At 39.1% G+C, this 19756-nt stretch overlaps 1 protein-coding gene across 2 annotated transcripts in view; it reads left to right on the top strand.

Moving 5' to 3' along the window:
- The window catches only part of LOC150077601 (very low-density lipoprotein receptor-like), a 269423-nt gene that overhangs the window by 226884 nt on the left and 22783 nt on the right, over positions 1-19756 (top strand). For both annotated transcript variants that reach the window (XM_090386228.1, XM_090386229.1), the window contains exon 18: positions 2403-2590. In XM_090386228.1, the coding sequence (XP_090242354.1) occupies positions 2403-2590 (188 nt within the window). The remainder of the gene's footprint in view (positions 1-2402; positions 2591-19756) is intronic.

The following is a 19756-nucleotide window of genomic DNA, read 5'->3' as shown; positions in this document are numbered from 1 at the left end:
TGTTGCCAAGGCCATGAAGCATCTAAAACAAGAGGAAAAGATTTTTTCTTGTTCATTGAGGAAATGCTTTATTGCTGTTGAGTCCTTTATTCAGGTCACATGTGCACAAGTCCCCATTGAAAAATTTTATTTTTATATTATTTTTTCCTTCTTATAAATGCAGAGATAGCATAAATTTCATCTGTTAGCAGTGCATCATTTTCACATTTGAAAGAAAGGTAAAGACAGCCATCAGTTCTTTCAGTTTCAGTGTGAGCACTTAGCACAAAATTCACCACTTGGCAGTACATTATTTTCAACTTTTAAATTTTTTGTGGATAAGTTTCCAGTACATCTTGGCACTGTTAAAAATAAAGAAACAGATGAAGCAGTAAGTGATACAAAGGAATTTAAGTGAGCACCCACAAGAAAGATATTGTAGAAGAAACAATTAATGTACAGTAGTCCTTAATCAAGACTGAGGATTTTGAGTTCCTTATTTTTTATTTGAAAAATAAAGAACTATTTACCTGTCTCGCGCGCGCACACACACACACACACACACACACACACACACACAATATGAAATATTGGAATATATGTAAAAGGTATGTCAGATCAGGTTAATGTCATCAATTGTAGATTGAACATTACATCAGTCTGTATGCGTCTCCGTAGCCAGGTGGGAAGGAGCAGCAGTGCGTAGCACACGCTTCTTGATTAGACCGGGGTTTGAGCCCGTCACCACCAAATACGGAGGATGTGGAAAGGTCAGGGAATGACCACCGCATATCCTGGAGCAATATGGCCTTAGTTGCTAATGCTCCTAAAAACCAAATAACAACAACAACAACAACAACAACATCAGTCTGTAATCTAATTACTATAGTAAGAGTATAATTGGTACTATATAGGTACATGTACTCAAAGTGTATTAAAACATAGGCACAAAAGTACTCTGCAGGCCAAAAGAACCTATAAAGACTAAGATAGCCAGTGCTGGTCTACACTGCTATACCCTAGCAATAAACATATAATTAGCAATATTATATAAAATAGAACAAAATAAAATAAAATAATGATTATGTAGTTAATTATTGATATTCGGATACATTGAATATATGAAACACTGTATAGGCAATGATTACTAAACTTCTGTTTCTTGAATAGTAATAAATTTATTTTAAAGTAGTAAAGATTGTGGGATTCAATACACAGGCATTGAACTAATTAAAGCAGAAATGCAGAGTTTAAAATTTGACATGTTGGACAGACAACTCATGTAGTCGAGACCCGCTAATATTTGTAAAATCGGACAGATGCTAACTTATTGTGATTTTCTCTTGTAGAGGATCTGTGTCCTCATTTTGAATTTAAAATCAATGGTGTGAATTTAAACCAAATAAAAATTGAGTAATAAAGGAATATTAAATTTTTTCAACAACATGAATTGTTTGAGGAGGATTCCATCCTGCAGTGGATTGATAATTGCTGCTGCTTCATTAAATTTTAGAAATATTATATTTTAAGTCAGAAATTCTCTTACCTGAGATTTTTTTCAGTAATAACTGCATCCAGTTAAGATGTAATTAGAATAGTATTGAAAGATCTGCCTAGAGATAAATAAACCTTGCAAGAGAACGAAGGAATAAAAGCAAGCTTTGACCCTAAATCCATGCATGGCAAATAATTGGAAGTATAAAGGGAGATGAATTCCCGAAGCTTGGTGGAGGTTTTTTGTTTATACCATTTTCAAAGGACTATAAAGAGGTATACCCCTAAAAAGAGGGGTATAAACGAAAAGACCCATCAAGCTTTGGGAATTCATCTCCTTTTATACGTCCAATTATTCACCATGCATTGATTTAGGGTCAAAGCTTGCTTTTATTCCTTTGTTCTCTTGTAAAGTTTATTTATCTCTAGGCACATCTTTCAATACTATTCTAATTACATCTTAACTTTCCTGAAAAAACCTCAGGTAAGAGAATTTCTGACTTAAAATGTATTTCTAAAATTTAATATTCCTTTATTACTCTATTTTTATTTGGTTTAAATTCACACCACTGATTTTAAATTCAAAATGAGGACATAGATACTCTACAAGAGAAAATCACAATAATTTAGCATTTGTCTGATTTTAGGAATATTAACGGGTCTTGACTACACAAGTTGTCTGTCAACATGTCTAGTATCAATTTTTGAGACTATGGGATTCCCATAATGATTTTTACACAATTGACAGTTTCAAATTTTTAAATTTATTATATGATAAGCATATCATTTGTTTTTGATATGAACATTCATAGCTAATTTTAAGGTTTAAAAAAGTCAGCTCATTTCTTTTCATATTCATTTTATCAGTTGTAATTGTATTTTTGTTTGAATATAAATTTATAATGCTATTTTAATTTTTATTTGTGTAGGCATATCTACCACAGTGTCTAACACATCTCTCCATTCACTCACAAGTGAAATATTTCCAACAGCTCACTATTTGCCATCGGCAAATATATCATTATCAAGTTCCCAGAGTGATGAAGATCATGATACAGGCAGAATAGCTGGAATAATCATTGGAGTATTGGGAGGAATGGCAATTCTTTTTACACTGGTATGTATTATTAAAATCATGACCTTTATTACTGTAATTGTTCCCCTCGACGTGGGCACCTGTACGTGGTGAGGGGACCTCCCAGTGACGCTGCTGGACTTCCAGACTAGCATCACTGGGATCTAACGCCCATACCTTGGTTCCAGGGTTACATCGTTGGAATCCGGCGTGTGCAGCCGTGCGCCGCGACCCGTGGAAGCGGAAAGGGGGATCCTGGTGGTTGAGGGGCCCAGCCTTAATACACCACTTTGGCCCCTGCTTCGACAAGACGGGCGGTCCCGGAATGGCTCGACTGGGATCAATCGGCGGGTGGTTTTATACTGCTAGGGTCAACTGCGTTCCAATAAGTCTCCCTCCCTTTGGTCCTGGGACGGGATAAAGACTTATTGGTAACGTGGGTATGGTGTTCTAAGCGAACTCGGCGTCCCATTCGTGTACGCAGTACCTGCTAGTTCACGAGTGGGCGCCCCCTCGTAGGGCTCCGTGGTGGGTGAGGTACTTAGGCATCAGACATTTTTTCTTTACTCTCATGAGTAATTTAAATCCTTCTTCTGGGGCCCCAACAAGGCCCCTACCTAATCGATCGTCAGATGAGAGTGAAAGCAATTCAGCTAAAAGAGCCAGAACTGAGGAGAAAACAACACCTGTGACACCTCTTTTCCTCATTCTCCATTCCACCGGAGAGCAGTCACTTGGGAAAATGTCACCTTTCTTTATCCAGAAAGGATTAGAAGGGATGGCAGGTTCACCCAAATCCGTAAAACGGCTGCGTTCTGGAGATATTCTAATAGAAGCATCAAATATAAATCAAGCTGAAAAATTTTTGAAAGCCACATCTATAGGGGGAATACCCATCATCACAACCCCTCACAAAACTTTGAACTCTTCAAGAGGTGTGATATCAGAGTGGGATCTTCTTCACGTTTCTGAAGAAGAGATCTGCTCTGAATTAAAAGATCAAGGAGTGACAGCTGTCAAGAGAATATCAATGCGGAAGGAAGGGAATCTCGTCCCTACCCGAGTTCTCATCCTAACATTTAACACCCCACGGCCTCCTAGTTCCATCAAGGCAGGGTATTTAAACTGCCCAGTGAGGATCTACATTCCAAACCCACTGAGGTGTTTTAAATGCCAAAAATACGGACACTCACAAACGGCTTGTCGTGGTAACCCTGCCTGTGCTCGATGTGGTGCGAAAGACCACGAGAGCAAGGAATGTTCAGCTTCTAAACCGATCTGTGTAAATTGCCAACAAGATCATCCTGCCTACTCCAGAGCATGCCAGCGGTGGAAGGATGAAAAAGAGATCCAGAAATTGAAAACGGAGCTGAATATCTCCTACCCAGAGGCTAGAAAACGCATTCAACCAATAAATAGCGGGAAACCTTCATATGCCCAGAAGGTTTCTGCGAAGTGTACTATCGGTACGCAGACTGAGATGACTGTACCACCAAGAGAGTCATTCACACCGATTGCCCGCTATTTATTGAGTTCACAAAAGCCCACCAAAAAAACGCAATCAGCTGCCACTCCTATATCCGTACCTCCTAATGCTCCACCACTACCAAAACCAAGTGGTAAAGAGCCAACAGTAATAACAGAAACAATGGATGTCGAGCACAAGGAGGTACCAGATGAATCAGTCTTGGAACTCTTTGCGGAGGAAGAAATGGACACGGGACAGCGTCCATTCTTCCCCAAAAAAGATAAAGCCAAGACTGATAAAAGTAAGCCCTCAGCACTTCGGAAGCCGCCTGATGGACCCACCAAGCCAAAATAATGGCTAAATTCCTACAATGGAATTGTCGTGGATTCCGGCGAAATACTGATGACATCAAGGCCCTCCTGCAAAAGCACGAGCCAGTTTGCTTTTGCTTGCAGGAGACTTATCTAAAAGCAAATGATGATCCCACCATGTATAACATCACAATCTTTCGTAAGGATAGAATTGCGGATGGTCCTGCTCATGGAGGAGTGGCTATCCTTGTGAGTAATCAGACCCCAGTTCAGCCCTTGCAAATTACATCCAGCATAGAGGCTGTTGCAATTCGCCTTACAGTGGGATTTTTATTTACGATCTGCTCTATTTATTTGCCACCTGGGACTGACATCTCCCAGGCAGACCTTGATGATCTTCTAACACAGTTGCCTCCCCCTTTCTTACTTCTCGGGGATATGAATGGACATAACACCCTGTGGGGTAGTGCTAACATCAACGGAAGGGGACGAGTCATAGAGCGTATGCTCAATGACAATGACCTTTCCCTTCTAAATACTGGAACAAACACCTTCTTCCACATGCTTACCCGTACCTTTTCTGCCATTGATCTCTCTATCTGCTCCCCTTCTCTACTCCCTTCACTCACTTGGTAGGTGGAGGAGAATCCATATGGAAGCAATCACTTCCCCGTGATAACCTTGTTACACAGTGGGAGACCATGTCTTCCTTTTAGGTTACCACTGTGGAAGTTTGATCAGGCTGACTGGAATGCCTTCCAACATCAGGCAAATTTTGACCTCAGTACAGTCAGTCAGGAGCCTATCAATGATGCAGTAACGTACATCACAGAAATAATTGTCCAAGCAGCTGCGAATGCTGTTCCAAAAACATCTGCCTGGTTTCCACCATTTCCCAAACCTTGGTGGAATTCACAATGCACAGCAGCCAAAAAGGCTCAAAACAAAGCATGGGGGATATTCCGCCGATATCCTACCACTGTTAATCTAATAGCCTTCAAGCGTGCACGAGCCAAAGCACGCTACACTCGCCGTCAGAGTCAAAAGGAATCATGGATCCGTTTTACATCATCTATTAACCAGGCTACCAATTCTAAGGTAGTCTGGGATAAAATCCGGAAAATGAAGGGAAAATATACATCCCACCCTTCTTCAATCCTAGATTATAATGGATGCGCTATTGCAGATCCAACTGCAATAGCCAATGCTCTTGGGGAAACATTCTCTAACATCTCCGCAACATCTTCGTACTCCCCAGAGTTCCTGGTCCTGAAACATAAACTGGAAAGAGAAGCACTTAATTTTAAGTCCAAGGCCCTCTATCCCTACAACGGGGATTTTACTATTCAGGAACTGAAAAGAGCCCTCGCTCTTTCCAAAGCAAGTTCTGTTGGACCAGATGGCATCCATTATGACATGATTAAACATCTTTCACCAAAATCTATGGATTGTCTGCTCCTTCTGTATAACAGAATCTTTATTGAAGGGCAGTTTCCGGATTCCTGGCGCAAGGCAATCGTTCTTGCCTTTGCTAAGCCAGGAAAGGATCCAAAAGTCACTACCAATTATCGTCCTATTGCTCTGACTAACTGTCTGTGCAAAATCCTGGAGAGAATGGTCAATTCTCTTTTAATATGGTACTTAGAATCAAATGACCTTCTCTCCAATATCCAGTGCGGCTTCCGAAGGAACCGGTCCACTTTGGCCATCTTATTAGACTGGAAACATCCATCCGGGATGCTTTCCTAAAACGCGAACACTTGGTGTCGGTGTTCTTTGACATGGAGAAAGCGTATGACACAACTTGGAGATTTGGCATCTTAAAAGATCTTCATAGCCTTGGTCTTAGGGGACGACTCCCCATTTTTATTAAAAACTTTTTAGACAATCGATCTTTCCAAGTTCGTGTGGGATCCTCACTCTCTCGTTCCTTTAGCCAAGAGGAGGGAGTACCACAGGGATCAGTTTTAAGTGTCACGCTTTTCGCCATCAAAGTAAATTCCATCACAGAACAACTTCCTCCAACCGTAAAGAGTGCCCTCTATGTTGATGACTTTAGCATTTTTTGTCAGTCATGCAACATGAGGGTTATTGAAAGACAACTGCAAAAAGCCATTGATCGCCTTAATTCCTGGGCACTTGCTAATGGCTTCAGGTTCTCGCCGGAGAAGACCGTTTGCGTGCACTTTTGTCGCAAGCGTAATCTTCATCCTGAACCTGAATTAAGGCTCGGACAAAATGCTATTCCAGTAGCGGCGGACACAAAATTTTTGGGACTCGTATTTGATAAAAAGTTAACCTTTCTGGATCGCATCCGTCAACTCCGCACAAAGTGCACAAGAGGGCTGAATATTCTGCGATCTCTTTCCTCTACATCTTGGGGTGCGGATCGATGCACCCTACTACGCATCTACCGTGCACTTGTACGATCCAGACTTGATTACGGGTCCCTGGTATACAATTCGGCCAGAGACAGTGTACTTCGTTGGCTGGACCCTGTCCATCATCAGGCCCTCCGTATCGCTACTGGAGCATTTCGAACATCTCCTGTCCAGAGCTTATACGTCGAAGCAAACGAACTGCCGTTATCGCTTCGACGTAAGCAGTTGTCTCTAAACTACGCTCTAAAACTGAAATCCCTGCCAGACCATCCTACGTGGCTATCCGTTTTTGAGCCACGATGGGAAAATTTGTACAACACTCGCAAGACTGCCAATCGTCCTTTTGGTATTCGTCTCCAAGAGCTACTCAAAGAACTTAATATCAAGGTAGACAAGGTTGCTCAAACACCGAAGCAACCCCTTCCACCCTGGCATGCTCATGTTCCGGCATGTGACTTGTCCCTCAGAAATTGGGGAAAGTCGGACACTCCATCGTCTGCCTATCTGCAGCTTCATTCAGCACAGAGAGCTGAACATTCTGACTTTGCGCCAGTTTACACAGACGGCTCGAAGTCAGAATCATATGTGGGATCTGCTGCTGTCTTTACAGACAGCACTATATCGGAGCAGATTCCCTCTGAATGCAGCATTTTTACTGCAGAGCTGCACGCTATAGAGTTAGCCTTGGATCACATTAGTGAATGTCAATACCAACGGTTCATTATATATTCCGACTCTCTCAGTATGTTACAGGCTTTAATAACTGTGAGATATAATCCTCATCCAGTTCTGTCTAGCATTCAGCAGAAGATTCACTTTCTCTATGAACGTGAATATGATATCCGCTTCTGCTGGATCCCCAGCCACATTGGGATTAGGGGAAATGATTTGGCTGACACCGCAGCCAAATCAGCAATTCCCAATAATAATCGCTGCCTGTCAGTCCCTTATACAGACTACAGGCGAATAATACACGAAAAGATACACTCCCAATGGCAGGATTCGTGGAATAGACAGACTGCGAATAAATTATATCTTATAAAGCCTGTAATTGAACCGTGGCAGTCTAGTCTGCGCAGGAGTCGTAAGGAGGAAGTTGTTCTCGCCCGGACCCGCATAGGACATAGTCATTTGACACATTCGTTTTTGCTGAGGGCTGATGACCCTCCTATGTGTGAGTCCTGTTACACAATTTTATCTATTAGACACCTTTTAGTTGAATGTCCAGATTTTAGCAATATCCGTTTTACCGCCTTTAATCATCTGACTGAGCCGTATACACTCAGTCAGATTTTATCCGACAATGACAATGTGTCTGCTATTTTTAGCTTTTTGAAAGCAATAAACGTTTTTAATAGTATTTAAAATTTATATGTTAATGTTATATCTTTTATTGATTTATCTTTTTTATATATTTATTATTAGATCTGGACATGGTGGCCTAATTAATTAGGTCACCGAGAGTTTAAATTTTTTTTTAAATATTACCTAGTCTTGGCGCATTATAGCCGTAGTTGCTAATACGCCAAAAAACCCAAACAACAAACAAACAAACTGTAATTGTTTTTTTTTTCCCCCTTTCCTATATACACATATTATAAATGGAATTCCATACCAATTTATTCTATTTTTGCAAAATAGAATTTTGAAAAGACGACGACAGATAATGGAGTTAAATTAAAATACTCATTTGTTTCCTTCCATATAGACAATGTTTATGGAAATGATGAAAAATTTTTTCATCATGACCCATGACAAAAATTTTTTGGAAAGACCTCAGATTTTTTGCATCATTTTAACCTCCAACATGAATATCAGAATTGAAGTAAACAAGGTACATAAAGGTATGCACTATTCAGGAAAGTTTAATTGTTTTCTTAAATTATTAATTGCTTTTATTATTAATATAGTTCGGAAAAAATTCTGTTTATAGTCATCATCCAAATCTGTTATACTCTGGGTAGTGTTACAAGTCACTGTTATCCTTCTGTCCACTATTTTCCTTCATATTCATATCCTATTTCCTTTTAGATCTTTAGCACACTAGCCAGACTGAGCCATCTTTCTTCTAACAGGACCAGGATATGTCTGCCAGGGACAAAGGTTGATGACGTTGTAGAGTGGATATCATCTTTTAAGGGCACAAAAGGTGATATTATTGTACACATTGGCACTAATGATATTAAGAGTAGGAGACTGGCAGAATTACTTAACAAATACAGGTCACTGTTGAAAAAAAGCTGTGAATTAGGGTTGAATTTGAAAGCGTCTTCAATTCTGCCTAGACACGATAGGAGGGGGAGTATATGATGAGAGCCTTGTTGATCAATTCAGCCCTGGAAAGATTGTGCAAGGCTCAAAGGGTAGAATTTTTATTCAGCCTGGTCTGTACTTGTTAACAGGTGAGACTGCTTGTACAGGGATGGGATACACTTAAATAGAAAGGATGCAAGAATATTTACTGATGTTATTGAGGCAGTGTTAGGTGGATCGGAAATCTGCTAGCTTGGGGAGGATACAAGGACTAATAGATTAACAGTAGCCACTGGCAGAGTTGAAAATGATTCTTGTACTGCTTCTATTGGAATGAGCAACAGCACGGAAAACAAGATGCAGGGTATTTCAGAGACTGCTGGGAGTCATTGCGGTACAAGTAAACACATGGGGGGGTTGTAAAAAAGATAAGCAATCAATAACAAAGAACACGCATACACAAATTGCAACTAACACAATACATGCGAGATACGGAGTAACAAATTTACGAAAACTTAAAATAGGAATGAAGAGAAGATTCTGAAAATTTATTTGTTTTTTATATAATTGAAGATTTCATGGAACGGGAAACACATTTAACCATAATAACTTAAAAATCTACAAAATCCTAGCTATCCATATTATTTCAAATGCAATAAGATCGTGTTTACTGCTCGTTTATAATAGATTGTGCTAACAGAAAAGTCCAATAAACCGGAAACTGCAAATTGTTTTTATTATTTTATGGTAGGCCGCCATATCCAAGTGGTCATCGCAAGGGTGCATAAGTACACGTGCCTTGAATGATTGGGATTCAAGTCCGTGACTGCTGAATACAGTGCTGCTTGTTGTATTCTATCTATCTTGTGAACTCCTCTGACCCTGTGGTCACCCTGGAGTATAAACAAAAAATGTATTTACTTTATTTTATATGTGCTTTAGAAAAATATCACAAAGGCATTCAAAATTGATTGTTATAACCGAACATATGATAACGATGAAAGTGTAGTGATTTTTAATGATTTGAATTGGATTTTTGAAATTTGATTCTTTATATAAAGTGATTGATTCTACTAACTAGTGATCATGTTAACCATCTACTTATTTCACTTTACGATGGGCTTATGATTGTCTCCTACTGGAGACAATCCTTTCAAATGGTCCTTCCTTTCAGCCAATAGCAGCATTTGTAAGCATGTTGGCAGCTTGTTTTGTTTTTGCATCCGTTAGTTGAAGTTATTTTTTTGTGTTGTGAAGCTTATTTGATATAAGTTTACTGTATTGAATTTGTGTATGTACAACATTGTGTAAAAGAAAAAGAGATAAATAGCTTAGTTATATACCGGAAATTTCAACTTCCAAGGTCTTGGAATGAATTACTAAAAAAACAATGTGTTATTGGGTTCACATTACGATATTTTCACAATACAATGTTGTCTCTAGAACAGATTAATATCATAAAGCTGGGGTCCACTGTATATACAATTAATGCACTATACCAGTATTGTGGATGTACTTTGGAAAATGAATTCTAGATAACATGTTTCCATACTTGAAATTTTTCATACCCTTTCGCATTTCAGTAATATATTATCTAAACTTCCCCCATTTCAGTCTTTTTCTTCTCCTTCAATGTTATCTTCAGTTAATTTATTTAGCAAATCATTAAAGAATAATTTAGGTTATCCTTCTTTTCTGTTTTAACTTTGCTGTAATCATTTTGGATTATTCTAGTTATAGTTTTTCCCCCTTCCTGATACTTGTTTTCCATATCTTTACCAGATTGACCAAAAACCTTTCTTTAGCCTGTTTTATAGATATTTTAGCATATTTTTACTTTTTTTATATTGAAGTAAGGATTTACTAGTTTTATGCATAAAAAATTTCTTATATATATATATATATATATATATAGTGTGCACACACACAAAGAATGGTTCATAATTGAGGAGACATGTTGGATTGTAGATAACAACACTGTTTTAAATATATAAATTTCTTGTTTGTTCTTTTATGGGTGGCAGAGATGCAACATCCAAAATATCTACAGAAATCTCTTCCTGCTAAATATGTTCTTGAAAAATGACTAAGGCGCATTTAGGGCTAGAGCCTCAAGCTGCGAACAAGTTTAGACTATGTATATAAAGTGCTTAGCATCATAATACACAGCCATTTCTGAATAAACAGAAAATTTTTAAGGTGGCATCGTTTTAGGTTATATCTCATATTGTGAATACCTTCACAACGAGTTGCCATGATATTGCACTACTTCGAATAAGTAACGCTTCACCTAAGGAGAATACTAATGTTACTTATTCTCAGATAGGTACCACCACCCAGACAGCACTGTTTCAGGGCTATTTGGCCCTTCTTCAGTGAGTGGGTAGGTACCCAAGTGATGCAATGATGGCAAAAACAGTTATGAAGTATAACTCCACAATATGAGAGCATCTCATAAATTTATGGTTCAGTGAATAAAAGACAATCTGTAAATAGGGTGATGTGACAAGCAGAACGCCATTGCACTATTGTATAGTCTCCGTCCCTGAAAGGACAAGGTCATAAACTAGCCTCTAATCCAATGCAATGCGGGTGGTCATAAAAGCTAAGTTTCCCTTTTCATTTTTGTCTATTCCAAGAATTGGATTTTTTCAATCCCGAGCAATTAAGAAAGTTTGCATAGTTGCCAAAATTTGTACTATATCCATGTAGTAAGCTCATTATAACAGTGAGCGATTGTATGGGAATACATGCAAATTAAAATCATTATGGCATTTTGCTCGTTACAGTCCTGATCTCGTTATTTCCGTGCTCATTATAATCGTGTTCGACTGTACTTAAAAATAGTGCATCCAGTTGACATGGGTGATGATTGCAACGTTGAGTCAGTTTGGTGTGATATATGCACCGGGAAAACGAAACTGAAAATGAAAAAGAGCTATACAGAGAAATAATGGATCAGGAGATCAGAATGTGTCATAATGGGGGATTTTAACTTTCCAAATGTTGGCTGGAATTTTTGGGTTGGTCACTCACACATTAGCAAGACTTTTGTGGATTTATTGGATGATTTTTCTAGAGCAGCATGTTAAAGAGGGGAAGCAGTACTCTTGATCTCGTTATCAGCAGTGATTCTTCATGCACTAAGAATGCCGGGTAAAAGACCTACTGGGTGGCAGCGATCACATTGTACTAATGTGAAATTTAATTCCAAGATTATAAATATGCTTATAAATATTCAACGACGGAATCTGCTTTGGGCTCAGAAATACAAAGCAACAGTTTCTTAAACAGAGGTTACCCACTTGCTGCAATAGACAGAATTAGGGTACAAGCTAAGGATAGAATACAAAAAAACACATCAACCAACAATAGTAATATCAAAAAATACTTTATTTCTGTCCCATATGTTGAACAGTGGCACAAAGAACTTTAACAGATTCTTTAAAGATACCAAATTTAAAATTGTAGCCAGGCCAATACGGAAATTACACACTAGTAGTAGTAGTAATAGTGGCACGTGATGCAAGAAAGCAAGTGTAGGAGCTTATGCAGCATCAGCCAAAAAAAAAAAAAAAAAATCACACCATTCCCTCCAAATGCCTGTCCAGTTCCTCCTTAAATTTATTTAACCTATCAACTTCCACAACGACAGATGGAAGTTTGTTCCAGCAATTAACCACCTGCCGGCTAAAGGCAAATTTCCGCACATCTATTCTACATCTGTCCTTTCTTAATTTGAACTTATGTCCCCGTAGGTTCGTAATCTGAACAAGTGGAAGGATCCCATCAGAATTCAGCGTGCTCAACCCATTCAATGCCTTATAGACCTCAATCAGATCACCGCGCATGTGCCTAGTCTCCAGCCACTGCAATTTGCAGAACTTAAGCCTCTCTTGGTAAGAGGATCCCTTCATTCCCCTCACCAATCGTGTTACTCTTCTCTGTACACGCTCAAGCAAATCTACATCCTTCCTAAAATGAGGCCTCCAGACCTGTACGCAGTACTCAAGGCATGGCCTGACCATTGCCTTATACAGAGGGACAATCACCTCCTTTTCCCTGCTAGCAAAATTCCTATATATCATTTGTGTTCCTTTCCTCATTTGGAACACAAATAAATGACCTAGTATACAGCATTTCTTGTGGTGATTGCGACTCGTCTTATCAGAGTTTTACATGGTTTCCTCTGAATTTCGTGTTAATCAACATGCGGCCTCAGTTCGTGCTTCTCGTTCAGCAGCATCAGAATTAGCCTTTTGTGCCATTAATGAAAAACACTTTTTTATTTAAAGAAGCCAAAATACTTAGTGTCCAATGTAATTATATGTGACTATTAATTGCAGAAACCGTCAAAATTAAATTAAATGAGAATTCTGTTAATGTTCGCTGGCCATATCTAATCTCCAATTCGTGGTCTTTTACTCGCACGCATGAAGACAAATAATCCCTATTTAAGTTCTATGCTATTCGGTAATTTTCATTCCTGAAAAACTAGAAAATTAGAAAAACAAAGTACTGGTAGTATTAGTAGCGGTAAATGATGCAAGAAAGAAAGTTTATACAGCATCAGAAAAAAAATAAAAAAACTTCCCATTTCACCTATCCACCCAGTAGTTTTGTCTACTTCATTTAATTTATTCAATCTCTCCACTTCCACACAACAAATGGAAGTTTGTTCCAGCAATCAACCGCCCTCTCACTAAAGGCAAACTTCTGCACATCTATTCTGCAACTGTCCTTCCCCAATTTGAATTTGTCACCCCATGTGTATAGTGTGAGCAAGAGGAGGAATTCCATCAGCATTGAGCTAGCTCAATCCATTCAAAGCCTTAAAAACCTCAATCCAATCACCTCATAGGTGCCTAATCTCCAGACTGCAATTTGCAGAACTGAAGCCTTCCTTGGTAAGAGAGTATTGGTGAAGGGGAACAAAGAGTACCTCTTTGTTCCCCTTCACCAATCTCGTTGCCCTTCTCTATACCCTTTCAAAGAGCTCTACATCCTTCCAAAAATAAAGCCTCCAGACCTGTATGCAGTCCTCAAGATATGGCCTGACCATTGCCTTATACAATGAGATAATAACCTCTTATCCCTGCTAGCAAAATTCCTGTATATCACTGACAAAATTCCATGAGCTGTCCTGACAGCTCATCTGCACTGCTCAGAAAACTTCATATCTGACCGCACAAATACACTCCCAGGTATTTTTCATTTTCCACTACCTGAGTGTAGTACACAGCTGGTACATTATTCTGGAATTACAGGTGACCCCCTGCTTAACGCTGATAATTCGTTCCAGAAAAACAGAGCGCTAAGTGAATCTGTGCTAAGCGAGCGCTGCATTCCCAACTCACAAATATGTATTTGTGAGTTGTGGTCAGTGCCATAGGATATTTCCTAATCAATAATAAACAGTAGTGAAAAGATGCACAAATTTCGGTCAAAATATTTAATATTCAAATATTTGTACATATAAAATATTCTGCAGTACATATGTATATAATTATGTGGTAACTACTTACATATAAAAATGAAACTTAAAATTGCAATTAAAATCATGAATTTAATTGATCTGAATTGATTTAATTTAATTGATGATTTAATCATGAAAAATGTGTTGGTTTTGGGTTGAACTTTGGCCCTCTTTCAAATAAACTAAAAGGAGTATTAATTTTAAATCCTCCGCAGCGTTACCACCCAACAATAAAGTCAACCGATCCTTCACCGCTTTGAAACCTGGCATGTTTTTTTCTTCTTTCAATATGAAACTTCTTTTAGGCATTCGTTTCCACAAAAATCCTGCTTCATCTATGTTAAAAACTTGTTGAGAACTATAACACATAATATCCCTCTTCAATAATTTTAGCAAGTTCTTTTTTGAAAGTTTCGGCTCCTTCTGCACTTGCGGCTTCTCCCTGGATTTTAAATCTATTCAACCAGCCTTACTAGTTTTAATGGTTCCACATTTTTTTTTTTAGGTGAGTTTTCTTCAGTTCATCATATTGGCTAATCTGGGTGCGAGGTTAGCCTGTGCGGACATTGCTCCTTAAAGCTCTTGAAAACAGAGAAGTTTTTCCTGATTTATTTTCTGCTTTATTAGTTTAAATTGTCATATTAACTTATTTTCTAGAGTAGCTTTATATTCCTACTTACGATACTTAGTTTAAAGTTTAACTTAGACAGAGATTTTGTAGATATTACTTAGTATCGGTAACGGTATCAAATCCACGTGTCACAAATTTAACGAGAGGTCTTTTTTTTTTAACCAAATTTAGTCGATTTATTAACCAATTGTTATATCAAATTATCTTCTATAAGTAGATTATAGACTAGTCAGGATCCTTAGTTTATTCTAAATTGAGATAGCGAGATTTGGAAGCTAATCAATACTTACGAGTCCGTAGAAATACCGTTCGTGAATTTCCCGCCATTTTTACACGATAGCATAAGCTTAGTATAGTGCATAATATAATATTGTCAATTAATCAGTAAATCTATTAATCTTGATAAACTTTATTGTCAATTAAATTGTACTTTTAACTCTATATATATATATATAAATAACGACTTAATCGTAACAAATAATTAATACATAACTATAGTGGTACACGTGATACGGAAGTTGTATAAAGGGAACTCGTAGAAAACACTAGATACCGAAAAAAAATATATATAACATAACTGTTTTGGGATATAACTTAAGGATTTAATTTTTGTTTTGAATTTTATAGAATTAAATCGGAATCATGACTCTGACCAGAGCAGCAAAGCAAAAGGCTCAAGCTAATAGGAGTGCTGTGGTTCAGGGGAGAACTGAGGGGGGCAGTTGCCCTCTGAATCACAGTCTATTAAAATGCACTGTTTGCTTGATGTTTGCGGAGCAGTCGGGTACGGGACATGATACTGCCAAGGGGGATGTCTTTGTGTGTGCACGATGTAAGGAGTGCAAGGAAATCAGGCGACAACTCAGCGTTGTTATGGGCCTTTATGAGAGCTTGAAGGACAGGGTGGATGCCCTCGAAGGAAATAAATTGAGGGGCCCATCAAGCTCTCAGCTGCCCACATCAACGCCAGAGCTTGCACTTGGTCATCAGGCAACACAGAGGCAGCCCCCTAGGCAGAATGCGCTGGTCCCACAGGAACTAGTAGTTGTTGGTGACTCTATTGTCAGGGAAACGGGGAACATGCTTTGTAAAAAGGATAGGTGGAATAGGACCAGGGTATGTCTGCCAGGGGCAAAGGTTGATGACGTTGTAGAGCGGATATCATCTTTTAAGGGCACAAAAGGTGATATAGTTGTACACGTTGGCACTAATGATATTAAGAGTAGGAGACCGGCGGAACTACTTAGCAAGTACAGGTCACTGTTGAAAAAAAGCCGTGAATTAGGGTTGAACTTGAGAGTGTCTGCAATTCTGCCCAGACACGATAGGAGGGAGTATATGATGAGAGCCTTGTCGATCAATTCGGCCCTGGAGGGATTGTGCAAGGCTCAAGGGGTAGAATTTTTTTCAGCCTGGACTGTACTTGTTAACAGGAGAGATTGCTTCTACAGGGATGGGATACACTTAAATAGAAAGGGTGCAAGAATTTTTGCTGATGCTGTCGAGGCAGTGTTAGGTGGGTCGGAAAACTGCTAGTTGGGGGGGATACAAGGACTAATAGATTAACAGTAGCCACTGGCAGAGGTGGAAGTGATTCTTGCACTGCTTCTATTGAAATGAGCAGAAGCCTGAAAAACAAGATACCGGATATTTCAGAGACTGCTGGTAGTCATTGCGGTACAAGTAAACACATGGGTTGTGTTAGGGTAGCTAAGAATAGAAACAGGTGCATGTATACCTGTGTGTACACCAATGCTAGGAGTTTGGTAAATAAATTTGATGAATTTGAGGTATTGCTCAAAACATCAAAGGCAGATATTGTTGGGATATCAGAGACGTGGTGTCACACAGATATAAGTAATGCGGAACTGGAATTTGGGGAATACAATGTGTATAGAAAAGATAGACAGGACAGGAGGGGAGGAGGGGTTATGCTATTAATTAAGAAACACATAAAGTCCAAGGAAGTGAAGCCAGTCGACATCGATGGACAGGGCAGTGTCGAGTCAGTTTGGTGTGACATAAGCATAGGGAATTCAAAATTGAGAGTAGGAGTGTGCTATAGGCCTAATGACTCTGATGAGTATAATAAGATATTGTACAGGGAAATAGAGTGGGCCAGTAAATCAGAGAGTCTTATAATGGGGGATTTTAATTTCCCAGATATTGACTGGAATTTGTGGGTTGGTCACTCGCACACTAGCAAGGCTTTTGTGGATTTATTGGATGATTGTTTTCTACATCAGCATGTTCGTGAGGCAACAAGAGGGAGCAATACTCTTGATCTGATTATCAGTAGTGATTCTTCATGCATTAAGAATCTGCAGATAAATGAACCACTAGGTGGCAGTGATCACAGTGTGTTGAAGTGGGATTTACTCAAGGAGGTAACTACCATCAGAGGTAAAGGGAAGGGTTTTTGTTTTCGTAAAGGCGACTATGATGGTCTGAGACAGTATTTAAATTCTATACAGTGGGACCAACTGATGATGTTACCAACAGCAAACTCAAAATGGGAAGCATTCAAGGAACTAATCTTGGAGGCTACCAGGCTTTACATACCAACTAAGAAATATTGTTCAAGGTTTAGGCCTAAATGGTTGTCAGATGAACTAATGAGACATGTGGCAGAGAAGAAAAATGCATGGGATACATACAAATTAATGGGTGACATGGAAGCCTATGATAGATATAAGTTGGTCTGTAACCAAGTCACAAAGGAGATTAGGCAGGCAAAGGCAGACTACGAAAAATCCTTGGCAAAGGATGCAAAGAAAAACAGAAAAGAGTTCTTTACATATTTGAACTCGAGAAGGAAAGGAATGAATCAGATTGGTCCACTGGATATTGATGGTTCAACGGTTGAGGATCCTGCTCAGATGGCTAACAATCTAAACGAGTATTTTGCATCTACATTCACGCATGAGGAGTTATTCAGGAAGGAGAATGATGTAGGTAAAGTAAACATGGGCAGTGAGCTGGATGATTTTGTAATAACTGAGAGGAAAGTGGAGGAGAGATTGTTGAGGATAAACATAAAAAAGGCACCTGGGGTGGATGGGATCTATCCAGTTATATTAAAGGAGGCAGCAAAGGAAGTATGCAAACCCCTAGCCATAATTATGAGAGCTTCTTTGGACTCAGGGGAGGTACCCATAGACTGGAGATGTGCAAATGTAACCCCAATTCACAAAGGAGGATCAAAGGCTGACACAAGTAATTATAGACCTGTTAGTTTAACTTCTGTTCCAGGTAAATTAATGGAGGCACTGGTTAAAGAAGCACTGCAGGATCATCTAGACAAGAATTCAGTTATAGCTCAGACACAGCATGGTTTTGTTAAGGGCAGGTCTTGCCTGACCAATTTGATTGGATACTATGATGTAGTCACAAAAGAACTGGATGCAAGGAATAACTTTGATATTATATATTTGGATCTTAGAAAGGCTTTTGATACTGTTGCACATGGAAGACTGCTGCACAAATTGGAGCAGTGTGGTATTGGACGCAAATTGCTGCTATGGATAAGGGGATGGTTGAGTGGCAGAAGACAGAGAGTGGTAATCAATGGACACTGCTCAACGTGGACTAATGTTATTAGTGGAGTTCCTCAAGGTTCAGTGTTGGGTCCGTTGTTGTTTTCGGTGTTTATGAATGATATTGATGATGGTATATCAAGTTTAATGTCCAAGTTTGCAGATGATACAAAGGTTGGCAGGGTCGTTAAGGACACTACTGATGCTATGCTGCTGCAACAGGATCTGGAAAGGTTGAACAGATGGGCTGAGAGGTGGCAAATGAAGTTTAACATTGACAAATGTAAAGTACTACATATGGGAAACAGTAACCCCAGAGCAACGTATCAACTCTGTGGTACTACACTGACAGTGGTGGAGAATGAAAAGGACCTGGGGGTAATTGTGCAGGCAGATATGAAGTTCTCTGAGCAGTGCAGACGGGCTGCAAGAGTAGCTCATGGTGTCTTGTCAATGATATACAGGAATTTTTCTAGCAGGGATAAGGATGTGATTATTCCCTTGTATAAGGCAATGGTCAGGCCACACCTTGAGTACTGTATACAGGTCTGGAGGCCTCATTTCAGGAAGGATGTAGAGTTGCTGGAACGGGTACAGAGAAGGGCAACAAGATTAGTGAATGGAACAAAGGGTTGCTCTTACGAAGAAAGGCTTAAGTTTTGCAAATTACAGAGTCTGGAGACTAGGCACCGGCGAGGTGATCTGATAGAGGTGTATAAGGCTTTGAATGGTTTGAGCATGCTCAATGCCAATGGGATTCTTCATCTTGCTCAGAATAATCACCTCAGAGGGCATAAATTCAAATTGCGGAAGGACGGATGTCGGATAGATGTGCGGAAATTTGCCTTTGGCCAGCGGGTGGTTGGTTGGTGGAACCGACTTCCATCACTTGTTGTTGAAGTTGATAGCCTAAACAAATTTAAAGCTCAACTGGACAGGTATTTCGAACGAACGGAGGGGTGAAATGGGAGTGGTTTTTTTTTTTTTTTTTTTTTTTTTTGGCTGATGCTGAATAAGCTTGCTTTCTTGCATCATATGCCTCTACTAATGCTAATGCTAATCTCTCTCTCTCTCTCTTTTTTTTATAATATTTAACTTAAATGAATTCTGCATTGGATATTATCTTCAATAAAATTAGTTAAAGTCTTTCCA

Source organism: Mastigoproctus giganteus, chromosome 12 (assembly GCF_048544385.1).
Source record: "Mastigoproctus giganteus isolate SK-2022 chromosome 12, ASM4854438v1, whole genome shotgun sequence".
NCBI lineage: Eukaryota > Metazoa > Arthropoda > Arachnida > Uropygi > Thelyphonidae > Mastigoproctus > Mastigoproctus giganteus.
The sequence above is the reverse complement of the archived record's forward strand: the minus strand, read 5'-3'. Positions and strand labels throughout refer to the sequence as shown.